Here is a 20,371-nt window from a genome sequence, read left to right on the forward strand (position 1 = left end):
AGTACAATCAGCGTTAAAAAAACCCAGTTATTTTTAATAAAGATGTCGTGATTTGACCCAAATTAAGTTGTGTTATCTGTAACCCAACTGTAAATAATGTTTTAAACTAATAGGATTTACAGAACCTTAATCATGATTTATGACACATTTTATTCTACAAAATAATCTGATTTGATTGAAGTCTGACTGCAGTTGGATTAACAAATTTAAAATATTTATATTAAAATATTTCATCCTGCCAACTAAAAAAAAAAAAACCAGAGTTGTTTCAGATGGAGTGGGCGTTACCAAAGAATGAACTTGCAGATGTAATCAAATGTGAACTTGCAGAGGTGAACAACTGTTTGAGAGAAAAATACCAGTCGATCGTCCAGGTTTTTCCAAAAAGTGGAGGATGAGGGCCTTTTTCTTTGTATTTTCTATTTCTTGCAAAGATGGCTGCCAAGCATTTTAATTCAAACTGGCTACCAATTCTTCAGTTTAAAGTCACCACTTACTTTATGTTAAGTTCTTAAAGCCATTGGACCCTTTCGGTTCAGAAAAAAAGAAAAAAAGTTCACAGACTTACAAATAACTTACAGGGTTTACAGAAGGCAATAGTGAAAGACTTCTCTTGAAATATTATTCCATGAAATGCTGTACTTTTTGAGAAAACAGCAAAACAGTATAAATTCTCGTTAACGAATTACGGATTTATTTTAAACACATGTCATGACACGGAGAAACGCGCGGAAACAAGGGTGGGTTTTTCCGTTGTTTTCTCCTGACTTCAATGACCGATTGAGCCTAAATTTTCACAGGTTTGTTATTTGATATAGAAGTTGTGGTACACAAAGTGTGGGCCTTGGACAACACTGTTTACCGAAAGGGTCCAATGGCTTTAAAAGGTTTGCAAGTGTAATTGGAAATACACGGAAAACTTGTGTTTTTTGAAGAAAAACAAATGAGAAAAAAAAATTGATAAAGAAAAGGATGCGGCCTCAAAAAAGGATGAGGAAGCACGATCAACTGGTATTTTGTTAAAAGTTTTGCCTATTGGATACTACAATCCATTTACTAGCTGAATACTGTACTTGAATTTTTGTCAGTAGGCTGCATGATCTGCATACTGTTCTAGGTGACAAGAGCCCTCTTGTGAATCATAGTTTGTTTGCATCGATTATTTATTTTGATTAATTGCTCAGACTTTAATGCAAGTCGCCAGACACACAAGGCCTGAAGGCCACTTCAAGATGTGGGCTACAATTTGTTTTTTTTCAAGAGGCGATTGCCACCTACATACTCCTAGGGCTTAAAGAGGGTTACCCCTTCTACAGTCCATACGGATGTAGGCTTGGGTATCATCCATCAGAAGCCTGGCTGGTAGAACAGAAAGACTACCTCCCAAATTTTATGCACAAGTGTCACGACCTGGATTCGAACCCACACCCTGCCGATGCTGACAAAAAATTGCTGGTGATCTTGCACATAAAAAGTCCCAAAGTTATTTCCATTACAGTAGTCCTCTGAGTGCAAATAACACAAGGAACAGTGAATATAATATTCACAAAACTCATGTATCAGGCCTTTGGGTTATCATTTTTGAAATACTGAGAGTGTTTACTCCACCAGAAATTTAGTTTTGAATCTCTAAATGCTTTACTTCGAGTGTAAGGTGGTGATAAGTGCACAATGTGCAAACCAATAATGTTCCATTTGTCTGTCATTGATTCAGCGCTAATTTAATCCAGGTTTACTTTTAAGCTTCTTTCCCACCATCAGGCGGCTTCACAGTAGATCAATACGGACATTAATGTTTTAGTGTAAAATGTATTGCATTGATTTTTAGACTCGCTAACATTCATGTGGAAGGCCTACAGTCCCTGACTGTTAAAATGTTTCCTCTGTAGACAGAGATGCCGAGTCCAGAGGCCAGCTATGCGTGAGATTTGTCAAAGCTCTGATGCCTGAAAAACACACTCACAGTTTCCAGGCAGGAATTCAGAGCTGTCAATTCTCCCTGATTTTGCAGAAAGCTCCCTGAAAACAAACCAACCTTTCCATTTTTGTTATAGGCCCCTAAGCAAGTTTTTAAACTTTTCTGATTACAGAAGCTTTTTCTCCATCACATTCTATGTTGAATGTACTCTTCTTAAAGACCTGCTTGAACAAAAGAGTCAAGTCGTGAACTTTGCTGAATTTCCATCAAAATGTTTTTAATGAATAAGGAAATCAAGTCATATGATTCAAAATAGACTTCAATTGTGTAAAAAAACAATCATTTTGAATGCCCTTATTCAGCGCTTTTCTGAGAGCTTTCGAAAAGCCCCGAGATATAAGAGTAGGGATGTTTTTTTATATTTAGAATTAACATTGCATTTTGATTTAACAGACTTAACAGGCCTTTGGAGTTGTCTAATTTCTTTGATTTGAATATTAATAGTAACACAATTTTTATGGAGTGCTTTTTCCACCTTTTCTGAGCCTCATCTTTCAAAGCGTTCAGCCATGAAAATAATAATTATCAGGAAAAGGATCGGACCAGCCTGAAGCACTCAGGCAAGCAAACCAACTGATAACAAACTATAAAACCCAAAGAAAAAAACCTGTTTTTAGCTAAACTTTAATGGTGTGACTGTCTGGCCTTTTCTCTGTGCTTTCTCTGTGCTTTAAAAGCAACCCCATTCCGCTTGATTTCAGTGATGAAAGGCCAGACTGCAGGATCAATAATTAATTATGCATGAATCGCTCTACATGTAATGTAATGTTACATCCGGACACACTGAGTGTGCTCACAAGTGCTCCAAAGACCATCATGGCATCTGGCTCGTGCCACAGTCCCCGGCTCTGATTGGCCAGCTGGGTCTGTAGGGAGGCCTCGGGCTTGTGCTTGTTCAGGGGCCACTACATTAATTAAGTTGCATCTTTAAGGGTGTTGATGTGGACCCACAGACTCAGTCTGCAGACAAAGAGAGTGTCTGGCAAACCTGACATAACAACCTGAACAAATATAAATTATTTCCGCGCTTAATGCGTGAATCACTGATTTTTCCAAGCAGAAAATATGTCGTTTGACACTGACAGCCTGAATGAAATGACATACATGTACCAGTACAAGCCCAACCAGTACTTAACTTTTGACACACACGTTGTACAAAATGTACCCCTGTAACAAATTTGTCTACCCTCCGCCCAGGTAGCAGTTAAAAAGCAGGACAGAGTCGTTTCAGAACTGAGAATTCTCCGAATTCATTTGTACCATATAACTGTAGGTTTTTGTTAGGTAAGCATTTTGCAACAAATTAATATTTTTTTCTTAATTTAAAACAGTCTCAAATATTCACACAACCCCTACATGTACATGTACATGTAAACAGCAACACCACTACAACGCATGTTTAGTCTACCAAAAGGAAAATTACATGTGTAATGCTGATTAAAGTTTACAGATTTGGGATAAATGGGTAATGCATTATTCATGAGGTCAATGGAGGTACACTGTAAATATTCATGAGCCAAACCTGTCACTCTGTGCTCATTTACATAATAAGTCATCGACCTGTCACCTAGCTGAGTGACTAATGGCCTTTGTGAATGACTGTGTAAAGTGATGTAATGTTAGTAACTAAGGAAAGCAAGGGTGGGAAGATGACATTGGATAACAAAGGCTTTATAAGACACTTCTGCAGGTTGGTTGGTGAACCTAGTCTTTTTAGTATTATTATAGGTTTTCTCAGTCAGTTTTGTGATCAGACATGTACTGTAGTCCAGTTTGTGTCCTTTTGCGTGAGATGGTAGTTTAAAACATCACTTTACTTGTATGGTTAACAAAATATATGATATTGACCAATTTCAAACAGGAGTAACTCAGCAATGGGATACACCCCAAAGCTTCAAGACATATATACCAAATAACTGCTGCTGGTGTGTCCTTTCCAGCCATGCATATATATAACTCAATTCTTTAAATTGTCAACATCTGACTCATTTTCACAGAGCGGGTCACATTTGTTGCTAGGTATCTTAGGTCAACATGGTAAAGACAAAAGTGGCATGACTGGGACTCGAATCCAAGCTCAGCTGACCTGGAAACGCCAGAGCCTGAGTCCGAACCGCTTGGTATCGAAACACCAGTGTACCCAAGTAAAATATGCCGTTTGAAAATGTACAAGGAACTTGGTTTATTCAGTGCTGTGATAAATCCAAGAGACAACCAATATTTCTATGTCAGACATTACTCTGCACATTACGCAAGGTGTTAATTTGTGAACACATCACCGCCTTTTCCTCCACCAATAATGATGATGCAACCTTACGAAGCGTCAGCCTGACACTTCGCCATAATTATTCTTCCTCATAGCAGATGATTACTGGTTCATGACTTTATGCAATATGATAACAAATGGTTTGTCCATTTGTGGAGCTCAGAAACAGTGCCGTATTTATCCCCTTACGAGAACACTCAATATGGAACCACTCATGCCGTGTGTGGTCATTACACAAGACCCTCATATAGGTCTACCAGCCTATATGCCTTTCTTAATATTTATGCATGAGGTATGTCACAACGCTAATCCAAAACGAGGCGATGGGCCCAGCCACTGCAAGTGATGGGGGAGTTGCGCCCATAGCCTCATTTTGGGTAAGAATTTTGACGTCATGCGTAAATATTAAGAGAGGCGTATAGCCCGGTTCAAACTTGCGAATGCAAAAGAAAAGTTGATGTCTCAAATTAGCAGCCAATAATTCGCAGCAGTTCAGGTCAACTCTTGTGAATATTTGCAGCGAAAACAAATTTGTGATGTCTAATTTATTGTTGATGCTACAATCTGGCATGTGGCTGTTCATGCTACAATATTAAGGACAGTCCCCCAACAAGGTACATACATGGGTCTCATACATGTACTACGCAGATGCAACAAAGGTGATTGACACCATTCTCCTGGTCATTGCCTTGGTGCCCTTGAAATGCTCGGACAGTAGAAATTTACAATTTCATTGTGCCTAACCAAACTTAAAAAACAAACACACAAAAAGCTCCCCTAAGGCTTCTCCATTAAAATTTAACATCCCCCTACAACCCCTCCCAGAAACTCTAGCCCAAATTTATCCACCACCATCTCACCTGCTCCCACCTGTTCACCGTGAGAGCTTGTTGGTTATGCATACACCCCCCCCCTTCCCTGTAAAGTCAACCTACATCCATGCACCATAACCCTTCATCCAACCATAATCCAGTCAAGTTTACATTATTAGTGATGAGTAACCTCATTTGAAGATGTAGCCGTACCTCCCATAATGGGGGTCAAACCTGGCAATTAATCAAACATGTACCCTCATCCCATCACTATCACCACAACTGCACAGCCTCAGCTTGACCTCAGTGGGCACTTATAGGCAACCTGAATTTACATACTTTTGATGGGGGACTCCACAATGCCCCTGGTCTTTGCCTACATGTAGGTGCCCTTTTTAAACATTCCAATTGAAATTGACAATTTCCTCATTACAAAAGAGGAAACGCCTTGGTGCCCTTTCTCTTTCAAAAAGACAACATCAGGCTTGAAACCACATCCAGCGTTGCCCTGATCTTTGCCTTGATGTCCTTTCAAAGGTTTCATATCCACTCGGAATATTTAACAACATTGGATGTGCCCTTTGCAGCATTACAATGGTCATGCCCTCTCAAAGATCAAATTCGTTTGAGACGGTCAAACTGTACACAATTTTACAATCCGTAAGATAAAGGACAATTATTGAACCATACCTTGACTTAATGCTCACTGATCCCCCCTCCCAAAAATAAATACCCCATCTTCTTACCCCCCCTCCTCCCCTTCTCATCCCCCTCTTCCTCCTCCTCCTCCCCCATCCCCAGCCTCCTTGTTGTCTCATTGATGACTGTACCACTCGTCACTTGCTTGACAACCACACACAAAGAACCATACGGCCATGGGCACATTATGCATTCACACAGCAAAGACTAGCCTCATGGTAGTATACATTATGTTAATTTACAGTCCCATCCCCCTGATCTGCATGGGAGACGCTGCATTATAATATCATTAGTGGGCACTGTAGTAGATAATGTGCACGCACCTTACGAACTGCCCCATGTGCTTTACTATCCGACATCTACTAGCCTCCATGTGTGTGTACACTGAATTGACAGAGTGACTAGATTAAAAAACATACTGCATGTATTGAGTGTGTGAACGAGGGGTGTATACATGTACACACGGCGACCACCAGATCACGTTGGCTTTATAACCGGTGAGTTTAACCTCAGATTTCGCTGATTACGTCTAATCATTTTGATCACTTGATTATGATAGGCAAGTTTTTTTATTTTGATAGAAAATGACCGGGGTGATTTCAGATCAATTACGATTAGATCAACCTGTATAGTGTTTGAGACACCAGACTAGGGAGTGGTATTGTTTGAAACATCAGCTGAACACAAGTTTGTTTACATTTTGGTACAAATGGTATCTGATGTATTCCACCATTAGATTTATCTTTTTTTAAGGTTACATTCGTTCCGTTTTTTACTTTTCATGAACCATGTCATAAAAACAAGTAAATGCTCAACGTTTTGGGACAAACAAGTTAAATGAAACCGTTACAGTGTTTATTGTACTTTATAATAAGTGCATTTAAAACGAGAACTAGGTGACACTCTCTCTCTGAATGAGAAAAATATTAAGAGCTTGGCTTCATTTCATGGTCTTTACAACTGGGGCATTATACGCTTGATTCAGCCATCTTTCTCTACTTACAATGGTTGGCGCCGAGTTTCTGCAATAGCCACTGTGTAAACGACAATTCTTCGTAAAGTGAAGTAGCCTACATGTCTTGTGCACAAGTGACAAGTGCAAGAAGAAAGTCTACTTAAAAAATATGCCATTTTACCTGACGTCATGATCAGAAAAATCTTGAATGCGCCATTCTGGTGGGCAATTTCACTGTGCGTTTTAATATATAACTCTATGCATATAGTATGCTGTGCATTATGCAGTGAAGTGTGCATTTTAGGCAAAGCGGCGTTATACATACACGTAAACCTAACTTACCCACCAACATGGTGAGCGTGGCACCAGTCGCCGCGTGTGACGCGCGTGCAAGGGGTCAATACTCGTGTGCATTAGTTAAGCAAATGAAGATTTTGTTCGCCAGCCATGTCTTGGTTTGTTGCTCGATAGTCACCACGTACACCATGGGTTGGGAGGCATCATTCACTTGTACAGTATGAACTATATTATTATTACATATTGCTCTGGTAATGAAGCCAGGGTTGCCTAAAAACTGAACTTTTAAAGCACTGTAGTCAACAAGCTAGAGGAAACCTGTAAATAAGGGTGTTAGCTAGTGAAACAGTAATGTTGGGGTTAGCCCCACTTAAGGTTCTGGGTTCTTGACCTACATAATGTCCCATCCTTGTGGGCTACTTAGTTAAGTGCCACAATTGGGAATCGAACCCAGATTCTACTGGTCCCAAACACAAGCTTGTGGTTTGCGGTTTACTGCTCGATTATGTACATGTACACACCCCATGTTCATGTATGTCACACAGTGTATCATCCCCTTGCCCTCGGACCATGCTACTCTCTGCACATCTTCTGCCGTTTGTTTGCAGAATGGTGCGTGTCGTCAAAATATGCGCACTTCGCAGTAACACACGGAATCCAAAATCACAAAATGGTGCCAATCAAAACATGTTTATTGAATGATGCAACAAGTTAATTGGATCAATATTCTTTGAACTACATTAGAATACATGTTTGAACAGGGCCCAAACTTATAATGAGCCTGACACTTGCCTGGCCTAAATAAATAATAAAGGGTTGCCAGATATCAACTTGCTGTTTTTTCACATTTAAACCCCTCTTTCATTCAAAACTGCAGCCACATTGTGTTCAAGTCTACATGTAAAACCAGCCTGATACTTCAACTGTAGGAACAGGCGGTTTTCAATCGATGGGAAATTCATGTTCTGGAAGTTGCAAGGAATACCGAATTGCAATGGCCAGTGGCATTCCAGTCTTTACATGTAGAATTACTCAAAGGGCACCAAGGCTTTGGCCTATGTTGCACTGGTCTTGGCCTGAGTGCCTCTTCAAAAGTTTCCCATAGACTTCAAGAGTTTCCAATGGAAGTACCCTATTGCAATTTTACCCTCTCGAAGATGAAATCCCAGGCTTTCACATGAACAAACTTTCTCCAAAACGTTGCCTCGCCCCATGAGTTATGTACATCATTTACATTCCCAGAGGTAGAGTGGACCTGGATACATAGTCAGGTTGACATGGTGTATCTTTTTCCTCGCCTTCCACCTCTGGGACCCCTGTTCAAATCCTGCCAGGGGCCAATTTGTGAAGGGGGTTTTCCAGTGTGATTGTATGGGTTTTCTCTAGAAAAATTATGTGTTTTTTCCTCCCATATCTAAAACTGAAACTTCCTTCCTTGTCTTCCCTCCACATGGTTCTTAGCTACTGATGAGGTAGTACAGCGACTTAGTTAATTTTTGAGAAAATCCTTGGCTTCATAACCAGAGTAACAAATAAAACATAAATACAAAATAAATGAATGGAAGAAGGGGTTTGGGAGGGAGGTTGTCTGTTGCATGATTTGCTGTGTTGCTTGTGGTTTTAACCTTTGCATGTTGGAATGAGATACATACTACAGTGTAATGTATTGTATTGCATGGTGTCTTGTACAGTGTTTTTTTGACAGACAGTTAAGAGCAAGTTTTACTTTGAAGCCCTTTTCTTACCACAGAGCCATTTCCCAAGAAATACACAACCCATGATCTTCTTGGGGATTTTGAACCCTTCTCCAACCCTAACCTTGTACATGTATTTTCCCTCAAAAGTTTGTAAGGCTGGCTTTAATTTTGGGAGTTCAGTTCTTAAGAATTATCATGTTTTTCTATATTTTACAAAATGTTGAGGGGGTTTAATAAAGACCTACAGTATGTGTACATTGTGTGGGTAGCCAGTATTGATAAAGTTCTGCAGGGCTGTATGCTTCGTTTTTGATAGCGCAAGGGCACCAAGGCATTTTCTCTTTGGCAAAGGGCACGCTTTGAGGACATTGTAAATTTCTACTGCAAGGGCACCAAGGCAATGACAAGGGGCAACGAAGGCAATCCGTGAAGTGTCGGGCCTGGTTCTGCATTTGGCTGCAACACATTAGGGCAAACATACACTTTTAATAAGTTGTAGTATAACAGATACTTGATGCTTATATGACCTTACGACAGCTGAAACCAATCACCAATGCAAACACATGGCACATACATGGTTAACATTTATGGCTGATTTAATGAGGGACACATTTTATGTTTATAAAACGTGTCATACAGATGGTCAGATTTATTATATATATTATTATTTTTTAAATAATAATAAATAAATAATAAAACCAGCTCTTATAACGCAATTAAAAAAAATATGATCAATGCGCTTTACACACAAACAATAGCAATAATACACTAGAATAAATAAGTTTTGAGGTTGCGTTTAAAAGCTAAAACTGTTGGAGAGGACATTATGTGGTAACTTGTTCAAGAGAGTTGGCCCGAAAACACTGAACGAATGAGAAAAGAGGCAATAAAGAGTTCATCACTGGCCGGCAATAACCTATCTTTCTGAAAGTTTGTACATATTCAGTGCCTTGAGTACCTTGTTTGGTAGCCCAGGCTGGACTCCTCCGTTGCATGCAGTGACTGACGTCCAACCAGGGCTACTTGTACTACTAGGATACAGGCGCTATAAGACTTCGGTATTATTAGTTTTAGTTTTATTATTAAAGAAGATGGAGAGATGCATTAAATTACATTGTAGGGACATGGCTTGGCAACAGACGGATAAATTTAAAGGAATGTTGTGGAAGAGGTTCTCCTACTGCAGTGGAGTGAAGTAGGCTGGAACGGGTTTCAGGGGGTCAGGGGTTCGAATCCCACTGGTAGGAATAGTATGCACGACCTTCCCGCGACCGACTATAAACCGGCCTTAAAAAACATTGTAGGGACATGACTTGACAATAGACGGATAAATTGAAAGGAAGAGGTTCTTCTCCTTCAGTGGAGTGAAACAGGCTGGAACGGGTTTCAGGGGGTCAGGGGTTCGAATCCCACTGGTAGGAATAGTATGCACGACCTTCCCGCGACCGACTATAAACCGGCCTTAAAAAACATTGTAGGGACATGACTTGACAATAGACGGATAAATTGAAAGGAAGAGGTTCTTCTCCTTCAGTGGAGTGAAACAGGCTGGAACAGGTTCAGGGGGTCAGGGGTTCGAATCCCTGTCAGATTCTTTTCTTAAACAAACTGATAGGCCCTAATACAAATGCTTGTTAAGGGTTAATCCAAGTTCTTGTTATTTATTCCAGAAGTTGTTACATCTTCATGTAATATAACAATAAAGTTTTAATTAAAAGTGATTTTGTGGGATTTTATGCAATTTTTCTTAATGTTGTCGCCATTATTCAGGCTGTGCATGTTCTGTGTTGAGTTAATGCCAGCGGTAGTGTGTTCATCATTCACCTAGACTTGCCTCTCAACAGATAGGATCTTTCGACGCCCGTCCTTCGGTATTTGCTAATCCACTGCGGGATGAAACCATGAGTGTTGCCTTGAGCGAAATGAGACACAAATATTCTAAGAGCCACACAATGTACACGTACATGTAGATCTGGAACTGGCATGCTTTCTGTGATCAGGGGTTAGGGTTAAGGTTAGCTGGTTGGGTTAGGGTTATGGTTCGGGTTAGGGTTAGGGTTAAAGTTGTTGTTGGTTATTAAACCCAGGGAAAGTTAGAGATTAGTTGTTGAGGTTAAGGTTAATGGTTTGGGTTAGGGTTAATGTTATGGTTAGAGTTACCAGGATTAGTTAAGGGCTAGGTGTTGAAGTTAAAGTTAATGGTTAGGGTTAGGGTTAGGGTTAATGTTATGGTTAGGGTTACCCAAGGTTAGTTAAGGGTTAGGTGTTGAAGTTAAGGTTAATGTTGTGGCTAGGGCACAGAGTTGGGGTAGGTTCAAGTGTAAGTAAGCTTGGGCGATATCGATTTATTTTATTCACGATATATCGCAGACAATATATCGCGATATTCGATACAATCGCGATTAATTAAATTTGCAGAGATGCCAAGTCCAGAGGCCAGCTATGCGTGAGATTTTTCAAAGCTCACCACGACCCCCCGCCTCCCCCCCCCCCCCCCCGAAAAAAAAATTGCCAGTTTAGAAGGCCTTTCGAAAACGCCGCCCAACTTTTTTTTTTTTTTTTTTGCCGAAATTTAGTTGTGGACAAAAAAGTGTTCAAAAATGCATAAAAAACCTCTTCAGAATAATTCAAAACTCACATGAGGTACCCAGGAGATGTTGATGGTTAATGTGAAAGTACGATTGTGTCAGATTATTTCCTTCCAAAATAAAAAAAAAAACACTAAAAACTATGTCCAAAATCCTCCGCTCAAAATCCTCCGCCCTGTTGTGTCTGCGCTAGTGGAGCGCATTTAACGAATTTGCTAAACGAATCGGGAAAAACTTGTGCGCAATAAGCATTTTGCGCTCTGCCGACTTTTAGCTGAACCTGCTAGGAGAGAAAAAGCGTGCGCAATCTGCAAATTTGCGCTCTGTTTGTACGGCAGCTGAAGTTGATAATTCTGATAAACTGTGTGCAATCTAAAGTTTGTGCAAACATTGTAGATTGCGTTTTGTGTACACACGGGCGCGATTTGGCAATGCATTGTCGTTAATTTTTATATTTTTTCCCGGTCTGGCCCCAATGCGTGAGAAAATGGTTGCTGTGCGTGTGAGCGTGAGACAGAACCCAAATGCGTGAGTCTCACGCCTAATGCGTGAGACTTGGTAGGTCTGAATTTGACATCATCAGTCTTCAAACTCAAAGTGAAAGTTGTAGAAGAGACAGTCATAGCATAAGAGAGGTGTTCTAATGACCTATTCTTCTGGTTTTACTCCAAACCTATGGGGTGCAAGATGTCTCAGCTAGCAAATACATCGCGATATTTAATTGATATCGCGATTATCGCGATATATCGCGATATATCGATATTTCGATTAAAACCAAATCCATCCGATATCGAAATCGTTTCCAAATTAATATCGCGATATTCGATAATATTGTGATATCGCCCAAGCTTAAGTGTAAGTTTACAGTCTTTACAGTTGAAGTAAAATATCTTGTTTGGTTAGTTATAATACCCAGGGTAAGTTAGAGATTAGTTGTTGAGGTTAAGGTTATTGGTTTGGGTTAGGGTTAGGGTTAATGTTATGGTTAGAGTTACCAGGATTAGTTAAGGGCTAGGTGTTGAAGTTAAAGTTAATGGTTTGGTTAGGGTTAGGGTTAATGTTATGGTTAGGGTTACCGAAGGTTAGTTAAGGGTTAGGTGTTGAAGTTAAAGTTAATGGTTTGGGTTAGGGTTAGGGTTAATGTTATGGTTAGGGTTACCCAAGGTTAGTTAAGGGTTAGGTGTTGAAGGTAAGGTTAATGTTGTGGCTAGGGCACAGAGTTAGGGTAGGTTCAAGTGTAAGTTTACAATCTTTACAGTTGAAGTAAAATATCTTGTTTGGGGAATACTGTACAGGAAGACTCAATGTATTACATTCTGCGTTAGTGTTAGTACTAAAGAATATTGCATCTCTAAAACTCTCTTCAATTTGTTCAAAATTTCTCGTGTAATACTCTTACTTCAGATGCATTCATATTATAAAACACAGTGCATACTGAACAGTACACCAGTACATGTATATAAGCTGTGCCTCACCCTAGCTCTCTCTCTCTCAAAGCAAGTTACCATCTGGTGTTTCCTCATCATCAATGAAGGAAGATGGTCTCATGGTCTCATTTGGCATCAAATTAAATAACGTCTGGTGGTGGCGACATTGAACATTCTTAATTTGCATCCAACAGTGCCTATGGTCTTATGATGTTAAACCATTTACAGACCATTCATGTAAGTGTTATCATAACCATAAGCCTAGACAGTGGTAATCTTGTCGCTTTTTGGACAATGTTCCTTTCAGGAAAATTTTTAAGAAACAGAATGTGAATCCCATTGCCACTCAATGTTAGACCATGCAATTCTTGCACATTTAAACATTTTTTGGACCATTTTGGTTTGTCTTTGATTTTGTCTTTGATTTTGTTTTTCTTCTAATCCCTATCCTGTTTATAAATACACCCGGCATCAATGTTTAAAACCTCTGTGTTGTATTGGTAGTTGAATGCATGATCCAAAACTTGTTATTGTGACTTAAATTGAACTATGATTTTATTTACTTCATATCAGTTTTACAAGTGATTATTATTTTATTTTTTTGTAGTTGTTCTAAAAGTTCTAATGCTTGGAGTAAAGTACAATTGAATCTTCTGAAGTGGTGATGCCATAACAAGTGATTATGAGTTATTCTAAACTGCTCTTGTTATATGAAGAGCAAAACAAAATCTTGACAGAACACTATATTTGTGGCTATGTTTTGGGCCCAATTTCATACAGCTGCTTAAGCACAAAGTTTGCTTAGCTGAAAAAATCCTTGCTTAGTAAAATCAGATTACCGACCAACTACTCCACTCAATTGAAGTGAACAACAGCTGGATACTAATCTCAAGCAATGTATGGCATAAAATTGTGCCCAGTAACAAGTGTACAATATTTTTGTTTATTTAAAGCAAATTTTTTGCTTAAAGGAACACGTTGCCTTGGATCGGACGAGTTGGTCATTAAAAAGCGTTTGAAAACCGTTTGTTATGAAGTATATATGGTTGGAAAGATGTTTTAAAAGTAGAATATAATGATCCATACAAGTATCTCTCAAAATTGCACGGTTTTCTTTTTACGTCGCGAACTATGTCGGTCGGCCATTTATGGGAGTCAAAATTTGGACTCCCATAAATGGCCGACTGGTTATTGGACGAGGTAAAAAGAAAATCACGCAATTTCGAGGCATATTTGTGTAGATCAATGTATTCTACTTTTACATCATCTTTCTAACCATATGCATTTTATAATAAACGGTCACAAAACGCTTTTCATAGACCAACTCGACCGATCCAAGGCAACGTGTTCCTTTTAGCAGCTCTATGAAGTTGGCCCACTGGGCCCAATTTCATTGAGCTGCTTAAGCACACAATTTTGGTTAAGCAAAAAAAATCCTTGCTTAGTAAAAACAACGGCCAAGACTCCACTCAATTGTTATGCTAAGTAAACATCAGCTATACCAGTCACAAGCAACGTATATGGCATGACATTTTGGCCAGTAGCATGTGCAAAATACAAATGTAAGCAAGCTATTTTCGTGCTTTTAAAAGCATTTCTTTTGCTTAAGCAGCTCTATGAAATTGGCCCACTGGTCATGTCCAGTCATGACTCTTGTGTCCTTGAGAAAGATGCTTTACTGTCAATGCTCCTCTTCACCCAGGGTATAAATGGGTCTAGTGTACCAGGGAGGGTGCATGATGTTGATATTGTCTGTGAAAAAGCTTCTAGAGCACCTTATTAGTGCAACAATGCTTGGTTGACACAAAAACTTACTTGCTTGAAAACTTAGTTAGCACAAAAACTATAGTTCAAGCTTGAGAGTAAATCACACCTAATAGTAATACTAAACTTGTAACAAAAAAAACAGTTATTGCCCGATGAGCCGTGCTTACAAAAAGCGTGAAATTGGGACCATCAAGTTAAACATTTTAAAAATGTTTTTAAAAAGTGACTGCTTGAAAAGTTTGGTAAAGCTTATCAGTGAGTAGATTTCAAAAAAGTGTTTTGCTTGATAAAAAAAAAGTAGACTAAAGAAAGCAAAGATAATATCTTGGGAAAGTTTTGCGGAAAACCAACGCAGCGGAAATGTAGAAGGTTTTTTGTTGACAAGTATAGGAAAATGTGTGGATCATAGGAGTGCACTTTCAGCACTTTGGTTTAATACTGTGACTGGAAATAGATTTATGGGGGGGGGGGGGGGCTATGTGTGGTTGAACTGTAGTCCATTGTGAAATGAAAAGAAACCTTCCCACCATGATTTGTCAAAGTTCACAGTTATTGTGTTTGCCCGGGGAACACCTTCTTTACATAACCCATACTGTGACTTTGTTGAGTACCCAGGCTGTTGTAAGTCTACCCCTTTGTGTTGATTCTACTCATTTTTTCCCCCTTCATAAGTTCACTTCTCTTTCTACCCTTGATCTGATGAACTCTCAAAGTCTAATCTTTCCATCTCGTACATTTTCTAAAAACTCTCTTGTGTGGCGTGCCCAAGACCAGTGGACAACTTGCAGTACTAACAATGTGTTTTTTTTTCTCTGAATTTCTTTCCAATCTTCTTTTCTTTTTCCAATCATGCTGCTTTAAAACCTGGCAAATGGTTTTGCTCCACACTAAACTAACAACAATAGACTACTTTGTGCAACTTTGAGGGTGAGTTTTACACTTGTTGGATTCTGGGAAGTTTTTCGTTCAGGGCCAGCCAGAAACTTTCCTTGCCCTGGAATTATTTTTTTTCTGAGATCGCGCTGAACAGAGACTTTGACAGAATATTGAAATGGCCGAAAGACAGAATTCTGATCACTCCGGTGCAGTCTTCCAGACCCTTGGGGAGTCTCCCCAAAGAGTGCCTCGTAAATTAGGCTCCATGTTTGAGCCTGTTGAGGGTGGCGGAAACTCGCTGCAGTTCTCCGAGGACAAACCTCGCCAGCAGTCCGGGAAAAAAGATGAGGATGGCCTTGATTCACCGCGACACGGTCGCAAGCCGATGGGGTCAATGTTCACAACCATCGAAGCCAACCAAGACAGCTTCAAGTTCCCGTCCGAGCGAGGGGAAGGACGCCCTCGACGCCAGGATTCTAGTTCCACTGAAACTGATGGCTCCAACTTTTCCTCCCCTCGCTCCAGCCGTGGTCTTATCAAGGGATCCATGTTTGCCGCCGTTGAAGGGGGCGGCAACTCTCTTCAGTTTGATTCTGAGAAGAAGACCACAGGACCCCAGAGGAGTGACTCAAGATCGAGCAACCTCAGTGATTCCCCAAGACACACCCCACCCGATGCAGTCTTCAACATCGTGGACCAAGGAACCAACTTGGAGGCCACGAAGGATCACAAACGAGATTCCTCGCCGCTCTTTGAGAGGACGCCACGTGTCAAGAACACGCCTAACCAGAGCAGGTCCTGTGGAGGTGGACCGGAGAGCACGGATGGGGGGACGATTCCGAGGGACGCTTCATTGAGCCTGGTACCTAGCGATGATGATGCGGTAATGTACAGTCCTTGGTGTTCCTTGTGTTTGTGAAGTGCTTTTGTTGTCTGGTTGACAGCACAAACAGTGGCAACTTGTGCAGTTTTGTTTAAAATGCATGAAGTTGTTAGAATACATTATGTAGGATTTGTTTGTACCGTGAAATATGTTTTTTAACTGTCTTTTTTATTTACATGTTGTTGCACTTTCTGTCAGTTATATGAGACTTTCCATGGTATCAATGTCTTTGTTTCATTAGCATGGCTACATAATAATAATAATAATAATAATAATAATAATAATAATTGTGGCTTCTTATATAGCGCACATGTCCGTCTCCCAGTGACACTCCTGGCGCACATACAGTATTTCCTGCCAGATGTGGGACTACGTTTGAATTATGAGACCTAATTCTGATAGCACAATGTAATGCTTTACAAGGTGTTGTGGCGCAATTTGCTGCCGATCGGACCAGGAACACCAGGGCGAACCCCTTCTCTTTTCGATAAGTGCACTGGGTTCTTATATGCGTTACATAACACATGGGACTAGGCTTAACGTCCCATCCGAAGGACGAAGCAATGGTTCCATGTAAGTGTCTTGCTTTTAGACAGTGGACACTATTGGTAATTGTCAAAGACTAGCCTTCACAGTTGGTGTATCTCAACATATGCATAAAATAACAAACCTGTGAAAATTTGAGCTCAATCGGTCATCGAAGTTGCGAGAAAGAAAAAACACCCTTGTCACACGAAGTTGTGTGCGTTAAGATGGTTGATTTTGAGACCTCAAGTTCTAAATCCGAGATCTCAAAATAAAATTCTTGGAAAATTATTTCTTTCTTGAAAACAATGGCACTTCAGAGGGAGCCGTTTCTCACAATGTTTTATACCATCAACCTCTCCCCATTATTCCTCACCAAGAAAGGTTTTATGCTTAACATTATTTTGAGTAATTACCAATAGTGTCACGGCTGGGGGTTCGAACCCACACTTTGCTGTACAGAAACACCAGAGTTAGAATCCGGTGCTCTTAAAACCGCTTAAAAGAGTGCTGACAAGTTTGTTATCAAGCTTTGAATTTAGCACATTGAAATTAGCTTAGCACAAACATATCTTGCTTAGCTGGAACGGGTTACCAGGCAGAATACTATTACATGTATTTGTATTGGTTGTGAGTGGTTCCTTGCTGTAATTTGTGCTAAGGAGACGGGTTCAATGAAGCTTGGCCCTAATGATGAGAACGAGTCTGAAGTAACACTATTCGAGTGATGTAGTTTGATGTACATCAGTGTAGTAGAGCTGTGAACATTACACTCACTTGTAAGTGAGCAGTGTGTCAGGTTTTTTTATTCTGTAGTTTTTTCCGCCATCTTTGAGGTGAAACGATGCTGAAACTATTAAAACAAAACGCACATATCAGCATTATGCGTGGGGCTCAGGGTGGGCCCATTGACCTCTAGCTAAGCGCAACCATACTCTAATGACATCGTTATTCCAAAGTTGAGATGAGTACACCCTTGCATTCTTTATTGAAGAAGAGCTCTGTAACTGCTGCAGTTTTTGTGGAAGTTGCTACATTTAAAGGAACACGCTGCCTTGGATCAAACGAGTTGGTCTACAAAAAGCATTTGTAACCGTTTGTTATAAAATGCATGGTTGCAAAGATGTTGTAAAAGTAGAATACAATGATCCACACAACATTGCCTCGAAACTGCATGGTTTTCCTTTTACATGTACTTTGCGAATTAACACAGTCAGCCATTTATGGGAGTCAACAATTTGACCGTGTTAGTCGACGAAGTGAAAGGAAAACCACACAATTTCGAGGCATGGTTGTGTGGATCATTGTATTCTTCTTTTACAGCATCTTTCTACATGTTCTACCCATGCATTTTATAACAAATGGTTTCAAACGCTTTTCAAAGACCAACTCCACCGATCCAATGCAACATGTCCCTTTAAACCGCTTTAAAAGATTCATGCCTGTGTACATAGGCCTATACATATGTTGACTTTTAAACATTGGATCTTGTTTTGCTTGTCTGCTTGGACTCGTTGGGTAGCTGTACTGGAATTTAGCCTATCGTTTGATATGGTTCAGGGATTAATTGTACAATTATTTAGGATTGAATATTTGGATTCAAACTTAATCGTGGAGGCAGGAAGGTTGGCTTGTCTGAGTAGCCATTGCTTTAAGAGGGAGTTGCTGAAAGGAATAGCTGGATAAGGGGGGAGGAATAAATGCAGGAAGCTTTTCTCATTATATAGTGTTCAGTCCTGAGGCAGTTTAAAATCAGAGACTAGTAATTCATAGTGAATTAATTCCAGACAGCCTATGAACAGGTTTCACCGGTTACCAATGAGCTTACTGACTGTCAAAGGCTGCATGCAGTCTATGTACCATGTTGCCTCCGTTTTGGTCACGTTTCCTGTATTCATGAATGTCGATGAATACTAAGGTTCATCGCCTAAACAAGGAACCAGACTGTTTTTTTTTCCAGACTAAATTTTGAAATAAAGTTTTTGGATTGGAGGAAAATCAAGATGGCTGCACCTTCGTTGAAGGTCTCATTGAACCCGATTCACTCGGTATCGTGTCATCACTTGGCATCATCAGGTTTACACGCTTTCGTGTTGACTCACAAAATGGCGATCTTGCACACATGTAAATGCCTCTTGTGACATTGGGAGAAAGGGTCCTTTTGTTAAGCTTTAAAAGTTTGTTATACCAGTAGTATTACATGTAGTAACTACAACTGTTACGTACATGTGTACGTGTACACTACCCAATTTCTCCTGAAGCATACTTCATGCGAAATCCGAAAGTGAAGCAATTTTTCTTTTGCTTTTAAACCGGAAGGTGGATGCAGATTGCTTGTAAATTAGCATTGATTCACTTTCTTACTGAGATAGTCTGGATGTTATTAACATCATCACACAGTATGACTAAGAAAATGTAAACAATGCAGCAATTAAAGGCAGTGGACACTAATGGTAACTCAAAATATTTATTGGCATAAAACCTTTCTTGGTGACGAGTAATGGGGAGAGGTTGATGGTATAAAACATTGTGAGAAACGGCTTCCTCTGAAGTGTCATAGTTTTCGAGAAAGAAGTAATTTTCTCAGAATTTGATTGTGAGACCTCAGATTTAGAACTTGAGGTCTCGAAATCAACCATCTTAACGCACACAACTTTGTGTGACAAGGGTGTTTTTTTCTTTCATAGTTATCTCGCAACTCCGACGACCAATCAAGCTCAATTTTCACAGGTTTGTTATTTTATGCATATGATTCACATTCTTACTGAGATACATGTAGTTTGATCTGAATGTTATTAACATCATCACAACGTATGACTAAGAAAATGTAAAAAATGCAGCAATTAATACATTATTAGTGTTCACACTTTTTATAAATGTTCATCATAAATTCTTCTTTAAATATTGAGATCGCTCCCTTTAAGCTTTTTATAAAAGGATGTCTCCAATGGCAAATCTATGAGATTAATAATTTGAAGCCGAAGCCGATCAAACTGGAACGGCACGTTTTGATGTTGTGCCGAGGGCTCCAGGATGTTTCAAAGAAATTGCATTATGACATTCCCAATGTGGGGGTTAGTGGTTGGGTTGGCTATTCAATTATTGCCGTCTGAGACCACTGCGAAAATTTCACACTCTACTGTACTGTACGTTATTCATTTCTTTTATATTTTCATCAGTTTTACAGACACTACCCCACCTCCCCCCATGTTTGTTAGCGTTATTTCAGTAACCTAAATTTCAAGAATATTTTACCTTGACATGGTGCGCTGGTCAGAACTGTCAACGGACCAAAACATGCTTTTATAAACAAAAAGAACCTGTGCTAAGCAAAATTGTATTTATTTGAAGTGCCTTGAAGCTTGAAAAATACTTGAAGCATGCCGTTGGAATCCACTTTTTGGCAGACTGCGGCACTAAACTCAAGTAAATCTACATTTGAATTAAGATTATGTCGCTTCCAACAATGAAACTATTTCAAGGAACCCTACCAAAGCTACTAGTACTTAAAGCCATTGGACACTTTCGGTAAACAGTATTGTCCAAGTCCCACACTTCGTGTATCACAACTTATATATATAATAACAAACCTGTGAAAATT

At 39.7% G+C, this 20,371-nt stretch overlaps 1 protein-coding gene across 3 annotated transcripts in view; it reads left to right on the forward strand.

The window, feature by feature from the left end:
• LOC139942562 (dihydropyrimidinase-like) overlaps window positions 1-20,371 on the forward strand; it is an 86,026-nt gene that overhangs the window by 4,526 nt on the left and 61,129 nt on the right. Inside the window, exons 1-2 of one of the 3 annotated variants that reach the window (XM_071939405.1) lie at window positions 6,128-6,252; window positions 15,392-16,245. The exons of 1 other annotated variant lie outside the window; for it this stretch is intronic. In XM_071939405.1, the coding sequence (XP_071795506.1) occupies window positions 15,538-16,245 (708 nt within the window). In that variant the 5' untranslated portion in view covers window positions 6,128-6,252; window positions 15,392-15,537. Of the gene's footprint in view, window positions 1-6,127; window positions 6,253-15,391; window positions 16,246-20,371 lie in introns of those variants that run through there. One more of the 3 variants, XM_071939404.1, reaches the window with a different exon arrangement.

This window comes from Asterias amurensis, chromosome 10 (genome assembly GCF_032118995.1).
Source record: "Asterias amurensis chromosome 10, ASM3211899v1".
Lineage (NCBI taxonomy): Eukaryota > Metazoa > Echinodermata > Asteroidea > Forcipulatida > Asteriidae > Asterias > Asterias amurensis.